The sequence below is a fragment of the Ailuropoda melanoleuca genome, chromosome 9, assembly GCF_002007445.2.
Source record: "Ailuropoda melanoleuca isolate Jingjing chromosome 9, ASM200744v2, whole genome shotgun sequence".
Taxonomy (NCBI): domain Eukaryota; kingdom Metazoa; phylum Chordata; class Mammalia; order Carnivora; family Ursidae; genus Ailuropoda; species Ailuropoda melanoleuca.
In genome coordinates, this window is record NC_048226.1 from 5,894,949 (window position 1) to 5,916,222 (window position 21,274).

General features: G+C 54.0%; 1 protein-coding gene across 1 annotated transcript in view; it reads left to right on the top strand.

The window, feature by feature from the left end:
* The window catches only part of KIF7 (kinesin family member 7), a 26,087-nt gene extending 4,902 nt beyond the window's left edge, over nt 1–21,185 (top strand). The window contains exons 6-20 of the mRNA XM_034667884.1: nt 1–147; nt 659–775; nt 1,279–1,503; nt 2,248–2,387; nt 2,773–2,888; nt 3,059–3,211; nt 4,661–4,863; nt 16,173–16,370; nt 16,634–16,759; nt 16,910–17,086; nt 17,895–18,110; nt 18,830–19,036; nt 19,740–19,938; nt 20,029–20,175; nt 20,367–21,185. The exon at nt 1–147 is cut by the window's left edge and continues 162 nt beyond it. Coding sequence (XP_034523775.1) covers nt 1–147; nt 659–775; nt 1,279–1,503; nt 2,248–2,387; nt 2,773–2,888; nt 3,059–3,211; nt 4,661–4,863; nt 16,173–16,370; nt 16,634–16,759; nt 16,910–17,086; nt 17,895–18,110; nt 18,830–19,036; nt 19,740–19,938; nt 20,029–20,175; nt 20,367–20,740 — 2,745 coding nt within the window. The 3' untranslated portion in view covers nt 20,741–21,185. The remainder of the gene's footprint in view (nt 148–658; nt 776–1,278; nt 1,504–2,247; nt 2,388–2,772; nt 2,889–3,058; nt 3,212–4,660; nt 4,864–16,172; nt 16,371–16,633; nt 16,760–16,909; nt 17,087–17,894; nt 18,111–18,829; nt 19,037–19,739; nt 19,939–20,028; nt 20,176–20,366) is intronic.
* Nucleotides 21,186–21,274: the final 89 nt, after the last annotated feature.

Sequence of the window (21,274 nt, forward strand, 5' to 3'; positions counted from 1 at the left end):
CCGGGCGCCGCGGCCCGCAAGGTGCGCGACTGGCTGTGCGCCGTCGAGGGCGAGCGCAGCGCCCTGAGCTCCGCTTCCGGGCCCGACAGCGGCATCGAGAGCGCTTCCGCCGAGGAGCAGGCCACGCAGGGGTCCAGCGGGCCAAAGGTGGCCAAGGGCCAGGTGTGGCCCCAGGGAGGGAGGGGACGGGGAAGGAAGAGGTCTTCCTACAGTCCTCCGTGCTCCTGCCCCTTGCCCATCAGCAGAGCACATTCCCGGTTCAGAGGCACTTCTGCTGACGACCTCGATCACATTCCTTACCCTCCCCAAACCTCATGGTCTTTAGCTGTGAAATGGGGATAACATTGGTATCTACCTCCTGGAGATGTTGTAGGGGCCGAAGGTGCACCAGTTGCCCAGCCCAGCGTGCTATGGAGCCTATGTAGGTTGTTCCTAATAGCGGTGATGTTATTGTTAATAAAAGTATGATTAATAATGACAAGAGATGGCCCAAATAGCTTGCAGAGGGGACCGCTGGCAGGGTGGGCTCTGAGCCCCCCGATTGCAGGCTGGGCTAGGGGAATCCCTGGCAGGGCAGAGGGAGGACTGGGGTGTCCCAGAGACAGGCAGGCTGGTCCTGTCAGCTCCTGCCCCTGAAGCATCTCTCCTTGACCGGCAGGACGAGGAAGGGGCAGTGCAGCTGCTTGCCCTGCAGAGCCAGGTGGCCCGGCTGGAGGAGGAGAACCGCGACTTTCTGGCTGCGCTGGAGGACGCCATGGAGCAGTACAAACTGCAGGTGCGGGGCAGGCTTGAGGTGGAATTGAGCGAAATTTCCCGGGAGAAGAGGGAGTTAGCCAGGGCGGGCTCCTGACGGGTGGGAAGAGATTGGGGAGGCACAAGTGAGCAATCGTGTGGAGATGAGGAGCTGAATGGTGCGGGGATGAGCGGTGGGACCCGAGGGGCAGCGGGTCGGGTCCCTGGAGTCAGGCCCTTTTGTCCCAAGGTAACTGGGACAAACCTGAAGCCCCAGGTGTCCGCGTTGGTCCTGGCGCCCTCTGGCGGCAGTAGTTGGCAAGAACTTGGAGGACTGACAAGGGAGGGAGGGATAGGACCTAACAGGATGGGGTGAGACCTTGACCCTGAACTAGGGCCGTGTGTGTGCGGGGGCTAGAGGTGGTCAGAGATTTCTGGCCCTTCTCAGTTTTAGCCCAGAGAGGGTGGGGTGGCCGCAGACCCGCTCTTCATCCCTGCACCCTCCGCAGCCGCATCCCCCGTCAGCACCCGGCACTTGTCTTCCAGAGCGACCGGCTGCGGGAGCAGCAGCAGGAAATGGCGGAGCTACGGCTGCGGCTGGAGCTGGTGCGGCCCGGCTGGGGGGCCCCGGGGCTGCAGGGCCTGCCTCCCGGCGCCTTTGTGCCCCGGCCTCACACAGCCCCCCTGGAGGGTGCCCACAGCCACGCGCTGGGTATGGTGCTCCCTGCCTGCCTTCCTGGAGATGCAGTTGGCCCCCAGGACTGGGGAGAGGTAAGGAGGTGGCGAGGCTGGGTGTCTGCTGAACGGGACGGGCTCAGGCAGGGGGAAGGCAGTGCCGGGGAATGTGCCCTTCACCCCAGGCTTTCCTGGGACCAGCTGTGAGATGCTCCTTTCCAGTGCCCCTAGAGGAAGAGCCAAAATCTGGGTGATTTTGTAGGGCTGCTCAGAAGGCTCTGCTGCCATTGGGCATCCCTGGACTGGCTGCACATGGTGGGGTGAGGTTACAGGGGGGCTCTGGCTTCTGGCACTGGATGGGAAGCTTGCATACCTCCCGAGATGGGGAGCTCTTCACCTCTGAGGTCGCCCCTTCTGCCTTTGCAAGTTTACTTTTCCATGCCCTAATCTCCCTGAGCTTGGCCTCCTGTTTGGGACCTTTTGGACAAAGACTGCTCCTGCATCTTCCAGAAAGCTCTGGGTCGTCTCAGCTGTAAAAGCCTGAGGCACAGAGGAGAGGGAGGGTGTGAGTTTGGCAGACATCTGTTGTACACCCATCACTCGGACTGAGTGTTGTTGGTGGTGAGATACAACTTGGGTGCAGATGGCCTTTGTAAAAAGGGCATGCTGTCACCTGAGGAGTCCCAGGTGTTGTGGGTGCCAGGGTGGGGGGAGGGAGGAAGCTCTGGCTCCAACTTGGGCTGGGCAGGGGGGCATGGGGGGTGCCAAGACTGGTGATGGGCATGACGGATGGAAGGTGCCCTAGAGGCTCCCTGTCCTGAAGCCCCTGGCCCTCCCCAGCAGGTGACAAATGGCAGAGAGGCTGGAGCGAAGCTACCGGTGGGGGTAGACGGGCCCGGAAGCAGCTCTTCAGCGGCGTCCGAGGAAGAGGAGGAGCGGGAGGAGGAGCGGCCGTCCCAGCGGTCCCTGCACCTGCGCAGGTGGGTGGGACCGGCCGCTCGCCTGACAGAAACCAGCTCAGGGCCCGGGCTGGGCTGGAGGAGGATCCCGCTGTGGTCTCAGGGTGCCCTCACCTCCGTTCCCCCGTCCAGCTGGGAAGAACAGATGGGGGCGGGGGGCTCGGAACCCAGAGTTCTCACTGGGGTGAATATGCTGGGGGGGGTGGCGAGGCTTACCGGTTCTCAGGCTTCACGGCCGCCCTCAGTGCCCCCAACAGCCCAGCGCCCCCTACGCTCAGCGCCCTGGCCTCAGTTCTGCCAGGCTGACACCCTGGGGTTCCACTGACCCTGAGGGGCTAGAAGGCCCAGTGGCTTATCTTCCTTCCTCTGGCGGGGAAGGGTACGGACTCCTGCTTCTGTCTTCCAGAAACGGGATCGGCAAGTGGAGCCAGAGGGTGGGGGCCCAGCCGGGGAGTCCATGCGACAGGAAGGGCCCAGAGCTTCACCTTGAGGAACTGGGTGCAGCCATTCCGGGGCCCAGAGGTGAGCTGGGTCCGGTGCAGATAGGACTCTGCCCCTCCCCGCCGTGGTCCTGCACTGGCCATCCTGGACAGTCCACACCTCATCCCTGGCTGCCCCTGCCCACTGCGTGCCTCTTCCCTCCCCCACCTCCCCCAGTTGGAGCTGTGGCCTTGACAGTGGGCTTGTTACAGTCGTCGGTGGGAGCAAGGCCCCGGCTCGACCCCGTCAGACCCCAGCTGCCATGGCCTCTGAGTGGCGGCTGGCCCAAGCCCAACAGAAGATCCGAGAACTGGCCATCAACATCCGCATGAAGGAGGAGCTCATTGGCGAGCTGGTCCGCACAGGTGAGGTGGTGGGCGCTCAGGTGGGCCTCCCACCTGACGGTGGGTAGAAGCAGGGGTCAGATGGTTTAGGTTCGGTAACAAGCTCGGCCTCTTCCAGCTGTGTGACCTTGAGGAGGTGAGATCGCTCTTCTGTGACTCAAGTTTGCTCATCTCTTTTTCTTTTTTTTTTTTTTAAGATTTTATTTATTTATTTGACAGAGAGACAGCCAGCGAGAGAGGGAACACCAAGCAGGGGGAGTGGGAGAGGAAGAAGCAGGCCCATAGCAGAGGAGCCTGATGTGGGGCTCGATCCCATAACACCGGGATCACGCCCTGAGCCGAAGGCAGACGCTTAACCGCTGTGCCACCCAGGCGCCCCTGCTCATCTCTTAATGTGGGGACAGTAATTGCGCCTGTTTTATGGGTTGTGGAAGTGAGTTAATTCAGCTGAAGTAGTCAGACTTGTTCTCAGGGAGCTTTACCCGGTAGTGGTAGTTATTTATCAGTCATCTGCTGTGTGCACGCAGACTCTCTTGGTCTTAGGGAGTAAACAACGTCCCCAAACCATGCCCTGTTTGCCACCAGTGATGTGTGTAGAGGGGCTGGGAACAGTTTGACATAGTGACCGCTGAGCCTTTTTATTTTCATAGTTACATGTTTGTTACAAAATGCCTGATGAAAAATTTCAAACACATGAGGAGAGACTGGACCAGTGGGGCCCCTACCCCATCACCCAGATTTAGCGTGACGAGGTTTCCCCCACAGTCATCACTCCCTTTTCTCTTTGCTGAAGTGTTTTGAAGCAAATCCCCAGCATCCTGTCATTTGGCCCCCACGCCTTTTGGTATGCCTCTTTTTGGACATTTTAACCAAAATGCTGTGAGCATATCTAACAAAGCATGCCATCACCTGGATGCCCGGAGCACAGACCTGTCCCCTCAATTCCTTGGCAGGGCCTGCGGGCATCTGGTTTGCTGGAACCCAGCTCCACACGTGTCGCACATGGTGTGTGTGCTTGCTCGGCCTCTGAAGTCTCCCTTCTAGTTCTTTCTCACAGTCCTGTAGAATGGCTCAACCCCTTCCCCCCCAATCCCATGTTCTGGGTTTGCCTGTTTGCTTCCGTGTGGTGTTATTTCACTTGTTCCTCTGTCCTCAGCTTTCCTGCAAATGGAAGTTAGTTCTAGAGGCTTGATTATATGTAGGCCCAAGCTCTATATTTGTTAGCATGTATTAGGTAAAACTAAAGCCGGTTTAGCCCCTAATATCCGTGGATCGCTGCTATCGATATGGCTCATTTAAAAAGCGAGTAGTTGAAAGGAGAGTAAGTAACTCAGGGTACCAGTGGTCCCAAGGCTTGGCAAAACCCATGCAGGTGCCCATGGCTGACGGATGTCTGGAACCCCGCCCAGGGGAGGGAAGGGATGGCCCTCCTGGGGGCCGGCCTATGCTGATGAGCCCCCCCCCTTCCAGGGAAGGCAGCCCAGGCCCTGAACCGCCAGCACAGCCAGCACATCCGGGAGCTGGAGCAGGAGGCAGAGCAGGTGCGGGCTGAGCTGAGCGAAAGCCAGAGACAGCTGCGGGAGCTCGAGGGCAAGGAGCCTCGGGACGCAGGCGAGCGGTCCCAGCTCCAGGAGTTCCGCAAGAGGGTGGCTGCAGCCCAGAGCCAGGTGCAGGTCAGTGCTGGGACCCTGGGGTGGTGGCTGGAGTCCGGGGATCGAGACACGCGGGCCCCAGTTCGCTGGAGCCTGTGGCTGTTCAGGCCCTCGTACCCCCAGCTGCTGGTTTGGCGAACACACTTCCGGCCTCCCGGGGTGAGGCTGGTGTTAACACAGAGGTTGGCGGCTCTGGGGGGGTCGGCTCAGCTTTAAACACAGCAGAGGCAGGGAGGCCAGTCCTGCCTGGAGACCAGTGAGAGGAGGAAGGGTGGGCATCGAAAGCAAGGTACCCCTTCGTCATGCAGCCCTCCCCTCCCCCCCAGTTCCCCGGTCTCTTAACCTCTCCATTCCCCGTTTCCTCTGTTTTTCTATGCATCTGTCTGTCTCATCCATACACCTGTTTATCATTTTGTTGGTTTGTAACCCCCTCTGGAGCTTCCCAGGTATAACTTGCAATGGGTCCCCACACTCGGAGGGCAGGGAGAAATGGAAGAAAGAGCCAGCCACTCCAAGTGGGACGGTGGCGGGTTTACCAAGCAAGGGAACTTGTCTTGGGTGTCCCTCTTCCGCAGTGGGCTCTGAGCCCTCAGCAAGGGGTCTGATTGACCTGGAGTTGGCTCCTCTGGCAGCCGTCTGGCTACCTTGGAGGCAGATGCCCCAGCAACAACATAGGCACATGTAAGAGAGAATGCAGAATGAAACACTGATCCCAAAATCGGTGACAGCTTTTTCTAAGAGCCCCGTGATCTGAGCCACTGGTTTACTAAGTCCCCGAGGCTGGGGGTTGGATCACTCGGGGCGTTCACTTATGTCCTTGTGTAATTTAATAAAGATCATACATTAGCAGGCTCATCAGCTGTGAACACCCCACATTCTGTTTGGATAAAGGCATGGGTGCCTCCTCCTGGAGTAAAAATGTCCCAGGCCATCCTATTTTGGAAAATAGCTGTTCTCCTCGGAGACATTTCAGCATTCAGTAAGAGCGGACTTTGTTGGTTATATCTAAGCCTGGCTGGTTGAATTCAGTAAGGGCTTCTATGTGTGCTGTAACCTCCAGGCCAGCGAAGGGAACCAGATGGCAGCCACAGCGTATTTTTGGAAAACGGTGTCCACCTGGGCTTGAGAAGAGGCAGGTGGACACCTTTAGGAAACTGATGGTTGTGCATACCATCCATGTTGGCTGGGGGAGGCGGCACCGTCACGCGTGTAAAGATGGGCTGGGGTGGGATATGCCCAGCCCCCAGCTTCTGCCCTCGCTCAGTGGTGCACATTCCATTCTGCATTTAGTGCACTTCAGCAGCTCCAGCTCGTAGCAGGACAAGAGTCCCAGTGGAGATTGGATAGTTCCCTGGCACCTGGGGGTGTGACGCAACTTTCCCGTCCTGATGGGACATCCTGTGGCAAGTTCTGGTAGATAATCCCCTTCCCAGGCACGATGGGGCTTGGTGTTCTCAGCAGCATAGCCCATTGCAACACGGTAAGAGCTGGGACAATGGCTGTTTCCCACGATTTCCGTATCTTTATGGAATTGGGTGCCTTGCCTGGGGTCCGCAGTCTGGCATGCGGGGCCAACTGCGGGGCAACAGGCCCTGCTGGTTGATCATTCAAATGTCTTAAAGCCTAGGGCAATCCTTTAGTCCAATCAGCCAGACTGGATTCATCAGTTAATAATTTAATCTGGTGGTTTTGTTGTTGAAGTCTCGTTGACACACAGGGTCACATTCGTTTCAGGTGTGGGACATAGTGATTTGACAAGTTGATACCTTATGCTGGGCTCGGCACTAGTGCAGCTACCACTCGTCCCCCACAACGCTGCTTCCGTACCATTGAGTATATTCCCTGTGCTGTGCCTTTCACCCCCATGATTTATTCATTCCATAGCTGGAAGGCTGGACCTCCCACCGCCCCCCCAGCTGTGAGTTTGTTCCCTGTATTTCTGGGTCTGTTTGTGCTGTGTGTTCATCTGTTCTTTGGATTCCATGTACAGGCAAAATCATACAGTATTTGTCTTTCCCTTATTTCACTGAGCATAATACTCTGAGTCCATCCATGTCGTTGCAGACGGCAAGCTCTCGTTCGTTTTTAAGGGCTGAGTGATAGTCATTGTGTGTTTATACCATGTCTTTATCCATTCGTTTATCAGTGGACACTTGGGCTGCTTCCGTATCTGGCTGTTGTAAATAATGCTGCAATAGGGGGCGCCCGGGGGGCCCAGTCAGTGAAGTGTCTGCCTTCGGCTCAGGTCATGGTCCTGGCGTCCTGGGATGGAGCCCCATGTCTGGCTCTCTGCTCAGCGAGGAGCCTGCTTCTCCCTCTCCCCTCTGCTTGTGCTCTCTTGCTCACTCTCTCAAATACAATCTTTAAAAAAATAATAACACTGCAATAAACATGGGGATGCTTATATTCTTTCAAATTAGTGTTTTAGTAAATACCGATTACTGGATACTATGGTATTTCTATTTTTAATTTTTTGCGGACCCTCCATGCTGTCTTCCTTAGTGGCTGCACTGCTTTGCATTCCCAGCGAGGATTCACGAGTGTTCTTCCTCTCCCCCTCCTTATTTAGACTTATTTCTTGTCTTTTTAATTCTAGCCATTTTGATGGCTGTGAGGTGATATCTCATTGTGGTTTTGATTTGCATTTCCCCGAGGATGAGCGATGCTGAGCACATGTTCATGTGTGTGTTGGCTGTCTGCATGTCTTCTTCGGAGGAATGTCTGTTCATGTCTTCTGCCCATTTTTAATTGGATTATTTGTCTTTTTGGTTGTCTTTCTCATATATTTTGGATACTAACCCCTTATTGGATATGTCATTTGCAAATATCTTCTCCCATTCCCTAGGTTGCCTTTTAGTTTTGTTGGTTGTTTCATTTGCCGTGCAGCAGCTTTTTATTTGGATGTAGTCCCAACAGTTAATTTTTGCTTCTATTTCCCTTGCCTCAGGAGGCCTCTCTAGAAAAAAGTTGCTACGGCCGATGTCAGAGAAGTTACTGTCTGTGCTTCCTTCTAGGATTTTTATGGTTTTGGGTCTCACATTTAGGTCCTTACTCCATTTTGAGTTTATTTTTGTGTATGATATAAGAAAGTGGTCCTGTTTCATTCTTTTGCACGTGGCTGTCCAGTCTACCCAGCACCAGTTGTTGAAGAGACTTTTTCCCATTGGATGTTCTTGCCTCATTTGTCAAAAATAATTAACCCTATAAGCATGGTTTATTTCTGGGCTTTCTATTCTGTTTTGTTGATCTATGTGTCTTTTTTTTTCTTAAAGATTTATTTGAGAGAGAGCGTGCGTGGATGCACAAGTGGGAGGGACAGAGGGGGAGAGAGAGAGAAATCCTCAAGCAGACTCCCCACTGAGTGTGGAGCCCCTCATGGGGCTTGATCCCAGGACCCTAAGATCATGACTTGAGCCAAAAGCAAGAGTAGGATGCTCAACCCACTGAGCCAGCCAGGCGCCCCTGTGTGTCTGTTTCTGTGCCAATTCATACCGTTTTGATTCCTACAGCTTTGTAACAAAACATAAAATCTGGGATTATGATACCTCCAGCTTTTTCTTTTTCAAAATTGCTTTGGCTATTTGGGGGTCTTTTGGGATTCCATACACATTTTAGAATTGTTCTAACTGTGAAAAATGCAGTTGGTATTTTGATAGGGATTGCATTGAATCTATAGATTACTTTGGGTGGTGTAGACGTTTTAACAATATTTGTTCATCTAGTCCGTGAGCACGGACTGTCTTTCCATTTATGTCATCTTCAGTTTTTTTCATCAGTGTTTTGTCGTTTTCAGAGTACACACCTTCCACCTCTTTGGTTAGGTTTATTCCTAGATATTTTATTTTTGGTGCAATTGTAGATGGAATTGTTTTCTTAATTTCTCTTTCTGCTGCTTCATTATTAATGTGAAGAAATGCAACAGATTTCTGTACATTGATTTTGTATCCTGCAAGTTTATTGAATTCGTTTATCAGTTCTAATAGTTGTTTTGGTGGAGTCTAGGGTTTTCTGTATATAGTAGGTCATCTGCATATAGTGACAGTTTTACTTCCTGCTTACCAATTTGGATACTTTTTATTTCTTGTCTGATTGCTATGGCTAGAACTTCTAGTACTGTGTTGAATAAAAGTGATGAGAGTGGACACACCCTTGTCTTGTTCCCGAAAAGTTCTCAGTTTTTCAGCATTGAGTATGATGTTAGCTCTGGGTTTATCATATATGGCCTTTATTATGTGGAGGTTTGTTTCCTCTGAACCTACTTTTATTGAGGGTTTTTATCATGGATGGGTGTTGTAGTTTGTCAGATGTGTTTTCTGCATCTATTAAAATGATCATATGGTTTTTATCCTTTCTCTTATTGATGTGATGCAGCACATTGATTTGCAGATATTGAACCACCCCTGCATCCTGGGAATAAATCCCACTTGATTGTGGTAAATGATTTTTTTAATGTATTATTGGATTCAGTTTGTTAGTATTTTGTTGAGGATTTTTGCATCTATGTTTATCAGAGATATTGGGCTGTAATTCTCTTTTTTGGTAGTGTCTTTACCTGGTTTTAGTATCATGGTAGTGCTGGCTTCATAGAATGGATTTAGAAGATTACGTTCTTCTATTTGTTTGAATTGTTTGAGAACAATGGGTATTAACTCTCTTTAAATGTTTGGTAGAAGAGCGCCTGGGTGGCTCAGCTGGTTAAGTGTTCGACTCTTGATTTTGGCTCAGGTCATGATCTCGGGGTCCTGGGATCAGGCCCTGTGTCGGGCTCCCTACTCAGTGGGTCATCTTCTTATCTTCCTCTCCCTCTGCCCCTCCCCCTGCTCATGCTCTCTCTCTCTCTAAAATAAAATCTTTAAAAATAAACATTTGGTAGAATTCATCTGTCCTGGACTTTTGTTAGTTGGGAGTTTTTTAATTACCAATTCAATTTCATTGCTGATAATCGGTCTGTTCAAATTTTCTATTCCAGGTTCAGTTTCAGGAAATTATGTTTCTAGGAATTTATCCATTTCTTCTAGGTTGTTCAATTTGTTGGCATATCATTTTTCATAATCTCTTACAGTCCTTTGTATTTCTGTGCTGTTGGTTATTTCACTTTCATTTCTGATTTTGAGTCCTCTCTCTCTCTCTTTTTTTTTTTTTTTGGCTAGGATAGGTTTGGCTAAAGGTTTATCAATTTTGTTGATCTTTTCAAGGAACAATCTCCTGGTTTCATTGATCTGTTTCCTTAGTTTCTATATCACTTATTTCTGCTCTAATCTTTATTGTTTCCTTCCTTCTGCTGGATTTGGGTTTTGTTTGTTCTTTTTCTAGCTCCTTTAGGTGTAAGGTTAGTTGTTTGAGATTTTTCTTGCTCCTTGAGGTTGGCCTGTATTGCTACAAACTTCCCTCTTAGAACTGCTTTTGCTGCTTCCCAAAGATTTTGGACAGTTGTTTTTCATTTTCATTTGTCTCTCTGTATGTTTTGATTTCCTCTTTGGTTTCTTGGTTGACCCATTCATTGTCTAGTAGCATATTTAACCTCCACATATTTGTGCTCTTTCCAGATTTTTTTCTTGTGGTTGATTTCTGGTTTCATAGCGCTGTGGTCAGGGTGCACAGTGTATGACTTTGATCTCTTTGAATTTGTTGAGATTTATTTTGTGTCCTAATATGTGGTCTATCCTGGAGAATGTTCCATGTGCACTTGAATATGTATCCTGCTGTTTTAGGATGGAATGTTCTGAATATGTCAGTTGAAGCTGTTCTGGTCCACTGTGTCATTCAGAGCCACTGTTTCCTTGTTGATTTCTGTTTGGATGACCTGTCCATTGATATAAATGGGGTGGTAAAGTCCCCTACTATTATTGTATTATTATTGATTACTTTATGTTGGTTATTAGCTGCTTTATAGATTTGGGTGCTCCCATATTGGCTGCATAAATATTTACAATTGTTATATCTTCTTGTTGAATTGTCTGCCTCATTATTATATAGTGTCCTTCCTTGTTCTTGTTACAGTCTTTGTTTTAAAGTCTATTTTGTCCTGTATCAGTATTGCTACCCTGGCTGTCTTTTCACATCCATTTGCGTGATAAATGTTCTCCATCCCCTCACTTTCAATCTGCAAGTGTCTTTTGGTCTGAAATGAGTCTCTTATAGGCAGCATATAGATGGGTCTTATTTTTTTTATCCATCTTGTCACTGTATGTCTTTTGATTGGAGCAGTTAGTCCATTTACGTTCAAAGTAATTATTGATAGGCATGTACTTATTGCCATTCTGTTACTTGTTTGAGTTATTTTTTGTAGTTCCTCTTGGTTCCTTTATTCTCTTGCTCACTTCTGTCATGGTTTGCTGGCTTTCTTTAATGATAGATTTCTTTCTGTTTATTTTTTATATATCTGTTTATATATTTTTATATATAGATATATAAAAATCTTTTCTATATCTATATATGTTTTATATGTCAGATATATACATATATATATATCTATCACGGGTTTTTGATTCGTCGTTACCAATAAATTTGTGTATAATATTTTCTGCATGTAGCAGTCTATCTTCAGTTGATGATGGGTTGAGTTTGAACCCATTCTTTACTCTTCTCCCTTCCATGTTTTAGGTATATGGTGTCCCTTCATTGATTTTTTACAGATCGACTTATTTTTTACTGCTTTCGTACTTGCTACTTTTCTTACTCTTACTCATGGTCTTTCCTTTCCACTCAGTCACCTGAAACATTTCTCGCAGGGCTGGTTTAGTGGTCATGAACTCCTTTAGCTTTTGTTTGTCTGGGAAATTGTTTCTCTCTCCTTCTATTTTAAGAGGCCACTTTCTTCTGACCTGCATTTTTCTGCTGAAAAATCCGTTGATAGCCTTAGGGGTTTTCCTTGTATGTAACTGTTTTCTCTTAACTGTTTTCATTTTATTTTATGTTTTAAAGATTTTATTTATTTGCGAGAGAGAGCAAGCAAGTGAGAATGAGAGAGAACATGAGTAGGGGAGAGGCAGAGGGAGAGGGAGAAGCAGGCTCTCTCTACTGAGCAGGCAGCCAGATGTGGGGCTCCATCCTGGGACTCAGGGACCAAGACCTGAGCCAAAGGCAGATGCTTAACTGACTGAGCCACCAGGTGCCCCTCTTAACTGCTTTTAAAATTCTCTCTTTATCACTACTTTTTGCCATTTTAACTACTAAGTGTTTTGTTGTGGGCTTTCTTGGGTTGATTTTGTTTAGGGAGTTTCTGTGCCTCCTGGATCTGGATATGTTTCCTTCCGCAGATTAAGGAAGTTTTCAGCTGTTATTTCTTGAAATAGACTTTCTGCCCTCTTTTCTCCATCTTCTCCTTCTGGGATCCTTATAATGCAAATGTTATTACACTGGATAGAGTCGCTGAGTTCCCTAAGTCCATTCTCATTTTGCTTATATTTTTTCTCTTACATGCTCACCTTGATTACTTTCCATTTTTCTGTCCTCATCCATTCTTCTTCTTCTAGTCTATGTATTCTCTGTAGTGTCTTTTCAGTTTCATTTATTCTGTTCTTCTCTGGTTCTCTTTTAATCTCTTTGTTAAGGGCCTCCCTGATGTCCTTCAGTCTTTTCTCAAGTCCAGTGAGTATCTTTATGACCATTACTTTAAATTCTCTATCAGGCATATTCCTTATCTCTGTTTCACTTTGGTCTTTTGCTGTGATTTCTGTTCTTAATTTGGGACATATTCCTCTGTCTCCTCATTTTGTCTAACTCTGTTCTCTGTGTCAGCAAGTCGGCTACAGCTCCGTCTAACTCTGTTCTCTGTGTCCAGCGAGTCGGCTACAGCTCCTGCTCTTGAAAGTAGTGGCCTCATGAGGAAGAGGTCCTATAGAGCCCTGCAGTGCAGTGTCCCCTGTTCCCCAGAACCTGGCGTTTCCAAAATGTCTTGTATGTGTGTGGTAGGCACCCTAGTGTGTGGCTGAGCCACTTTTGCCATCAGTCCGGTCGTCTGCAGTGGCTCTCTTTGCCTGTCGTGGGCAGGGTTTGGTGCTTGTGCCGGTAGTGGGCCATTCTGGGACCACCCTGGGCTTGAGTTGAGTCAGACTAGGCATTGGCCAGAGCTGTGGCAGCTCCAAACTGCAGGGCCCTTTTCCTGTGTTTTCCTCCGAGTAGCTTTTATTGGTGGGCACAGCCTGTGGTCAGACCAGATGTCCGCCCCCAGCCCACTGCTGGGGCCGCAGTCTGACTGGTGTGTGTGGTTCTATGTCCCTCTCCCTGGGGCAAGAGTCGCTTTGGAGTGGTGCTGGCTTCTGTCAGGGCTGTTGGCACACCGCCATACTTGTGGCCTGGGTTTGGATGGGCTCCCGCCAAGAGTGTGTTGGTGGGGGCGGAGCTGCAACGTGCACAGGGGCGGGGCATCAGCTTCAGCAAGGTTCGAGGGCCGGTGCTCTTGTGCGAGGGAACCTGCCGCCATGACCAGGACTGACCGTGGCATTGGAGGAGGCGGATTTGTAAGGAATGGGGCACAGAGAGTTTGCAAGGTTTGCTCCTTTCTTCTGGGAGAGGACCCCTGTCTCGCTGGGACTCAGGCAGGCCGGGCTGCAGGGAGCAGATCACTGGAGCATGGTGGGATGGGATGGGGCTCCATGTACGTGAGTTAATTAGTGGGTATTAATGCTGCCTGATTCCTGCAAATGGCCGAGCATTGATGCTGGGGGCGGGGGGCGGAAGAGGGTGAGGGTTCTTCCAGCTCCTTTGTTCCTGGGGGAGTCTCCCAGTGCCCTCTGTCCCTCCAGAACATCTCTGAGGTTAGTGAATTACTGTCCCTCCCCTGTGCACTGGCATTTTTCAGACTCCTGCTTCTGTGCTGTATCTCCATGGCTCCTGTGTTGTGCTGTCTCTTTAATGGCGGGGACTCGCTTCCTGTGGCCTCAGGGCCCTCCCTGAGCTGAGCCGGCTGAGTTTTATAGTTCCAGGCTTGAAATCCCGCTACTTGCTAGTTGTAAGAACTCTGGAAATTTGGCCCCTCTGGTTTTCAAAGCCAAATGCTCTGGTGATTGGCTCCCGTAGGTGTTCCCTGGTGTGAGGTCTGTTTCTCTCCCTTCCCCACTTCCTTGGCATCCGTCCCATCCCTCCTGCAGACAGTGCTGTGGTCCAGTTAGCGCCCACGGTTCCACCCTTCCTGCCGTCTTCGATGTGCCTCTTCTCTGCATTCAGTTGTGAAGTCTGTTCTGCCATTCTCAGGTCATTTTCTGGATCGTTTGTACCGAGGCGAGTGTTATCTAGTTTTGCCCTGGGATGAGGAGAGCCTAGGGTCCTCCTACTCCCCCGTCTTCCTCCATCCCTCCTGCAACTTCCTATATCCATTCAGCTTTCATTGCAACGCTGTAGGCGTGAATCAGTGCCCGCTCATGTGGCTGAAGCTTTTACTGATAGATACTCTCTGTCTTCCGGAGGCTGTGGACTGGACTTGGGGCAAGGAAACTGCTAGAGCAGTTTGCAAAAGGTCTCCCCCCCCCCCGCTTTTTTCTGTAGTCTCTGTGGGCAGTGTTTTGGTTATCTCTCGGGGTGTTTATATTTGGAAGACTTGATGAGATTTACACACTTAAGGGACAGAGAAAGCATGCAAGTTTTCTTCTAGGAGTTTTGGGGTAATTGCTCTTTAAAGTTTTCCTTCGTGGGGGCGCCTGGTGGCTCAATTGGTTCAGTGTCTGCCTTTGGCTCAGGTCATGATCTCAGGGTCCTGGGATCGAGCCCCACATCGGGCTCCCTGCAGCTCCCCCTGCTTGTGCATGCTCTCTCTCTCCCCCCCACTGTCAAGTAAATAAAATCTTAAAAAAAAAAATGAATTTTCCTTCGTGTCAGGGGTCAGAGCCGTGGCCCACTTTGTCTGCTTCCTCGTCAGTTACCACAACACCCTCTTCGTTCTGACAGCCTTCCTAGAGATTCCATCTCTTAGCGTCTGAACCGGGCTTTGTCACAAGCCCAGATGTTGATCGGAGGTGCCTTGTGCCCTCGTCCTTGTAGCTTTACAAGGTCTCCAGCTTAATACTCCGCCTCCCCACCTTGCCTGCCAGCCCAGAAGGCAGCAGACTGGGGGCGTTCCCATGTGTGTCTCTAACCTCAGCTCTTCTAAATCTAACTCAAGCTCGGTCTCCAGCTGGGCCTCGGTGGCCACATGTACTGGCCACAGTTGATGCTGGCCCACACGCAGCCTTGCCGTTTGCTTCTCTGCCCCAGCCCACAATCCCCTAAATCAGCTAGCATTTTCAAGGTGTCCCGCAGTCATGCCATCCATAAGCATCTGACAACGGGGGCTGCCTCTCCACACGCAGAGGTTGATGGCCAGCTCAGGATTTCCCCTGATGCTTGTTTCCCGAGGCCCATTTCTTCAGTGGCAGTCTCTCTGGGAGCTTCCCAGATGTAATCTGATATCGGTCCCCGCATGTGGAGGATAGGAAGAGGCCAAAGAGGCAGCCGCTCCAGGTTCGAAGGTGGCTGGTTTAATAAGCAAAGGGAATTTATTGACGAGACTTGCCTTGGGCTTACCTGCTACATCTTAAAAGTTTATCAAGGGGCCTTAACTGGGTTCAGTGTTATGTGAACCGTGCAGTTTTCTCAGCTCCACGTCACTGTCTCAAGGCCATGTCCTCTGGGAGTGGGAAAGGCAAGCAGAACCCACATTCCAAGGATGGGGGAGGGGGTGAGGCGCCTCTGACCATCGGGGTCCAGCTTGTGGGTGAACCAGTGAGCACATCTTCTGACGACCTTCCCCAACACATTTGGTCACAGTTGATGTGACCCACTGTCCGTTTATCCATCTATCCGTTTGTCTTTCTACTGCCTTTTGTTGATCCATGCATTATCTGCTCAGCCTGTTTTTTACCCTTCTATGATCCCATCCATCCGTCTGTCCACCCTTCCATCCATCCATCCTTACAGCTGTCCATCCCTCCTTCCTTCCTTTTCTCAGTTCAGGTGTCCGAGAGACACTTCAGTAGAATGTTGGAGAGCGTGGGCTCTGGAACCCAACTGGTTGGGTTGGAATCCCAGCTCTGCCGTTGACTAGCTGCGCGTCCTCCCTCAGGTTTCGTGACCTGCTGGTGCCTCAGTTTCCTCATCTGTAAAGTAGGGGGATAATGATAATCCTGTTTTGCCATAGGAAGGTCAGGATCACTTGGTACAGAGCACTTGCTGGGTGCCTGGTACGCAGTAAATGTCAGACTGGCCACTGTCATGAGTCTTCTGTCATTCGTCCATGACCTGCTGGCCTGTGTCCCCCTCCGTCCGCCCCTCTATCCGTTGCTCGCCCTTTGGTCCTGCCCGGCGGGTTGCGGGTCAGGTGTGGTGGCGGCCCAGCGGATGCTGTGTCGGTGCAGGTGCTGCGGGAGAAGAAGCAGGCGACGGAGCGGCTGGCGTCGCTGTCGGCCCAGAGCGAGAAGCGGCTGCAGGAGCTCGAGCGGCACGTGCAGCTCATGCGACAGCAGCAGGGGCAGCTGCAGAAGCGGCTTCGCGAGGAGACCGAGCAGAAGCGGCGCCTGGAGACGGAGATGAACAAGCGGCAGCACCGCGTCAAGGTCGGGCGGGGGGGGGGGGGGNCCTCCTCCGCGGGTTGCTTGGGCTCCCTGAGCGTGTTTGACCTGAAAAGGAGGGGGGCCGAGGGCACCGTGAGGCTCGGGAGGCGAGCTGTGCGCCGGGCCGCCCGTGCTGCTGCTGGTCCCCGTGAGATGCGGGGCGGCGAGCCCAGCTCCAGAGGGGCTTTGGGGAGCACAGGCAGCTCCTGGAGAGACCCGGCCCCCCACGGCCCCGCCGCTGAGCTGCTCGCCTGCCGTGTCCGCAGGAGCTGGAGCGGAGGCACGAGCAGCAGCAGAAGATCCTGAAGATCAAGACGGAAGAGATCGCGGCGTTCCAGAGAAAGCGGCGCAGCGGCAGCAACGGCTCCGTGGTCAGCCTGGAGCAGCAGCAGGTGCGGCCGGCGCGGGCCGGAGTCCCCGGGAGCGCCCGCAGCCCGCAGGGTTACCAGGGACGCGTTCTCCCCCTCCGACCCTGGGTGGAGGCCTGTCCAGCCCCGGGGCAAGAGCTGAGTTCCCTCCCCGCCTCCCCCACCCTCCTCTAGAAGATCGAGGAGCAGAAGAAGTGGCTGGATCAGGAGATGGAGAAGGTTCTGCAGCAGCGGCGGGCACTGGAGGAGCTGGGGGAGGAGCTCCACAAGCGGGAGGCCATCCTGGCCAAGAAGGAGGCCCTGATGCAGGAGAAGACGGGGCTGGAGAGCAAGCGCCTCCGGTCCAGCCAGGTGAGGTCCTGCCAGCTGGGGTTCTTCCAGTTGAGGTCCCTCCAGACGGTAACCCTGCCAGGTGAGGTTCTTCTGGGCGATGTCCCTGCCAGGTCAGGTCCAGCCATGGGAAGCTCGGTCCTACAGGACGGTAGCCTGTGGATCCCTCCGGCCTCCAGGATGTTTATGACGCTGCTCTGGGCTGTGCGGGCAGCACAAGGACTCGCAGGTGTGGAAATGGGGGCGGCCGAGGAGGACCAGCCCTCACTGGCGCGGGAGGCGGAGAGACCTGGGCGCGTGGCCGGCCTGCCTCTCTCCACCCTGCCGAATAAGGAGCTTCTGAGCCAGTTTCCGCCTCAGTCCAGTGGAATCACAGTGTCGCCGTGCAGATGGGAGGGGGGTGTGTCAAACACAAAACCAGAGCCTGGGCCGGGAGCCGGTGCTCCGGCTGGGTCCCCACCGGGGTCCGGACCCGCTGTTGCTGTCACAGAGCACTTTGGAGGCCAGGAGCGGGCAGGGAGGGCGCTGCCAGGTTGTCGCCCTCAGAGCCGCCTCTTCCTCCCACATTGGGCCCCTGGAAGGGCCTGCTCTGCTTTCGTCCGTGCCGTCCCCTTTTCGCCAGTGCCTTTTCCCGTGCTTGTCGGTGTCCTGGGCCATCCCCGGGGGCCCCACTCCCTGAGCTCCCGCAGGACCGAGAGCCAGGGCTCCGCACAGAGCAGCGCTCCTGGATCGCGGGCCTCTTGAGGGAAGGGGCGGGGCCGCTTGTGTCACCCCTGTGAGGACGGGGCCTGCTCTCTCCCTGACGGCCGGCCGGCGGTGCCGCCCCCAGGCGCTCAGTGAGGACATCGTGCGCGTGTCCAGCCGGCTGGAGCACCTGGAGAAGGAGCTGTCGGAGAAGAGCGGGCAGCTGCGGCAGGGCAGCGCCCAGAGCCAGCAGCGGCTCCGCGGGGAAATCGACGCCCTGCGCCAGGAGAAGGACGCGCTGCTGAAGCAGCGCCTGGACATCGACGGCAAGCTGAGGCGGGGCAGCCTGCTGTCACCCGAGGTGAGCCTTGCGGCCGGGCTTCCCCGTCCCCTCCTCCCTTCGCTCTCCTCAGCCTGGCCTGGCGCCGGGCCCTGCTGCTTCCCGAATGTGCTTCTCCCGCCGGTGAGACCCAGAGAGGGGGGGTGGCGGCCCAGGGCATGCTGGCCTGGCCCCGCCGTCGGCTCTGGCCCCCCTCGGCTGAGGCACCCGGGTTGGGTCCTCGAGGTTTCTGTCCAGCGGGACCCTGGGTGCACCCCACGTCCTGCGTGGTGTCAGCCTGCGTGTCCCATGCCTAGGCTCCCCCTGTGGGAATGAGTGTCAGCAGCACATCCCCGCGCCTCGTGGCCAGTCCCTGAGCAGCAGGGAGAGCCCTGCTGTGGTCACGTCACCCCACAGACCCTCTGGCGCCTCCGTGGCAGTCCCGCCTGGCTGTCCCTTGGGCATAGAGTGTTCTGGGCTCCCTGCTATAGATGACGGGAGAGGCGGTGTGCTGCAGAAAGGGGCCTCTCAGAGCCCTGGCCGCCCCCTGGGGTCGGGGCTGTAATGGAAACTGCCTGTCCCTGCCATACTGGGCAGGGACACTGTTCCTGACATGCTGACAGCCTGCTCAGTACGGGGGGACACAATCTCTGCCTCGTGGCCAGGCGCTGGCACCGTCTGCCCGGGGCTGTCGTTCCGGGAGTGGCTGTGTGCAATGCGAGAAGCCGGGCCTACCCTCCACACGTGGCTGTGTCCTGCAGGAGGAACGGACGCTGTTCCAGCTGGACGAGGCCATCGAGGCTCTGGACGCGGCCATCGAGTACAAGAATGAGGCCATCACGTGCCGCCAGCGGGTGCTACGCGCCTCGGCCTCCTTGCTGTCCCAGTGCGAGATGAACCTCATGGCCAAGCTCAGCTACCTCTCGTCCTCGGAGACCAGAGCCCTACTCTGCAAGTACTTTGACAAGGTGGGTCACTGGCTCCCGGCCGCCATCTTCTGGTGCTTGTTGGGGGGAGGGGGTCTGATGGCAGCTGCGGAGAAGGCGCTGTTTCCTCCCTGCTGCGGGGACAGAGTCAGGGCGAACTCCAGTCTCCAGGGCTGCCTCAGACTCTTGTTAAAACCTTTCTTAGAGTAAGACCCAGTCCTCCCCCCCGTATTTTCCCCTGGTCGATTGGCCCCTTCGGTGTACCCGGATCAGGGGTTCTGAACAGGGAGGGTTTGCCACCAGGCGACATCTGGCCATGTCTGGAGACGCTTCTGATCCTTACCGCAGGGGGGTGGAGGCAGGGACGCTGCTAAACCCTACAACGCACCGGACAGGCCCCCACAGCCGCAGGTTCTCTGCCTGCAGTGTCAGTAGTGCCAAGCTGAGAAGTGCTGGCCGCATTGAGACCCCGCAGCTCGAGGCTCCGCCTGGGAGCGGAGGAGCTTGTGACGAGGGAGGAGCCTGAGGCTGGGGGAGAACGCGAGCCTCATCTTGAGAGCGGACCCTTGTCAGACACTGTCGCGGTGTCTGAGGCTGTCTTGGCTCAGCGGGACCCCCGGTGATGTTCTAGTGACATCTGCTGTGGGGCCGTGGTGGCAAGACGGCCGGACAGCCGTCCCCGGTCGGGGACGACCTGGTGAAGGGAGCCAGCGCTGGGGGCTGAGCGCATCTGGCTTCGGGACAGGTAGTGACACTCCGAGAAGAGCAGCACCAGCAGCAGGTCGCCTTCTCCGAGCTGGAGATGCAGCTGGAGGAGCAGCAGCGGCTGGTCTACTGGCTGGAGGTGGCGCTGGAGCGGCAGCGGCTGGAGATGGACCGCCAGCTGACCGTGCAGCAGAAGGAGCACGAGCAGAACGTGCAGCTGCTGCTGCAGCAGAGCCGAGGTGAGCGCCCTGGGCCGGGCCCGCGCCCGCCCGCCCACCCGGGCCTGGCCCGCTCCCGCCTCTCACCCCTGGCTCTGTCTGCCCCCCCAGATCACCTCGGTGAGGGGTTCGCAGACAGCAAGAGGCAATACGAGAGCAGGATTCAAGCTCTGGAGAAGGAGCTGGGCCGCCACATGTGGATGAACCAGGAACTGAAGCAGAAACTCGGTAGCTGGAGCGCGGCCGGCCCGAGCAGGGGTACTTCTCCCCGAACCAGCGAGCTGGCCCCCGTTTCCCCGCTATGCAGTCAGGCTTCAGCCGTTGGGGGAAGCTTAGAAACCAGGCTAACTTCAGCTCTTCCCCGGGCGGTTCACACATTGCTCACTGTGCAGGGACACTGGGCGGCGGGGCCCTCCGGCCTGCGTCTGACGAGCGTCCCTTACTCCCAGTGGCAGGTGCGGAGAAGAGGACCCTGTGTCTGGAGAACAGACCGCCCCCGGGAAACGAAGAGGAGCTCCCCGCCGCGCCTGAGCTTCTCTGGCAGCAGCCCGTCCCTGACGGTGCCCCCCGCGCCCGGGACGAGGTGCGGGACTTGGTCCGGGCCCCGCTCCCGCTGACGTGGAAACGCTCAAGCCTGTGCGCTGAGGAGCAAGGCTCGGCTGAGGAGGCGCGGCCGCGGGAGGCCGCTGAGCCCCTGGCAGGGCGGGTGCTACCCGGGGGTGAGGTGGGTCTGCCCTGGAACTTCGGGCCCCCGGCCAAGCCCCGGAGGGACCTGCGCAGAGCCAGCCCGGGGATGATTGACGTCAGGAAAAACCCTGTGTAGGCTCGCGGGCCGAGCCCTCCTTGGGGGGACCCTTGGAGCCTGCTGCGAGGTCCAGCTGCCTGCCTTCGCTTCTGTGAAGGACGGTCTTCACTTCCCACCGCAGAGTCGGGTCCTGATCTTTACCCAATTGGAGTCAACAAATTCGGGCTACAGCCCAAATGAATTGGACTCATCCTTTTTTCAAATATGCAAACTCCTGGCCCTTATTTCCTTTGAGCTACGGTACCAAATTGCCACCTTTTGGCTTGAGAGTTTGCAAAAGGCACTTCTGGTCTCGGGCCTGTGTGTGCATGCCCGTCGTTCTGGGGCACAGCCAGTGCTGGACCCAGAACACTCAGTGGCAACAGGGTCGGGTTTGAAATGGTCTCATGTTCATGGTGGGACAGGGAAGCTGGGCATGTTTTTTAGAATTTTGTAAAACCATTTTTATAATAAATGCAAATCTCTGAAGGGAGAAATAGGAGTTTGATTTGGTTTGATCTACAAGACTAGAGAATCCGATCTGAGGACACGACAGGCCGGAAAGCTTTTCTG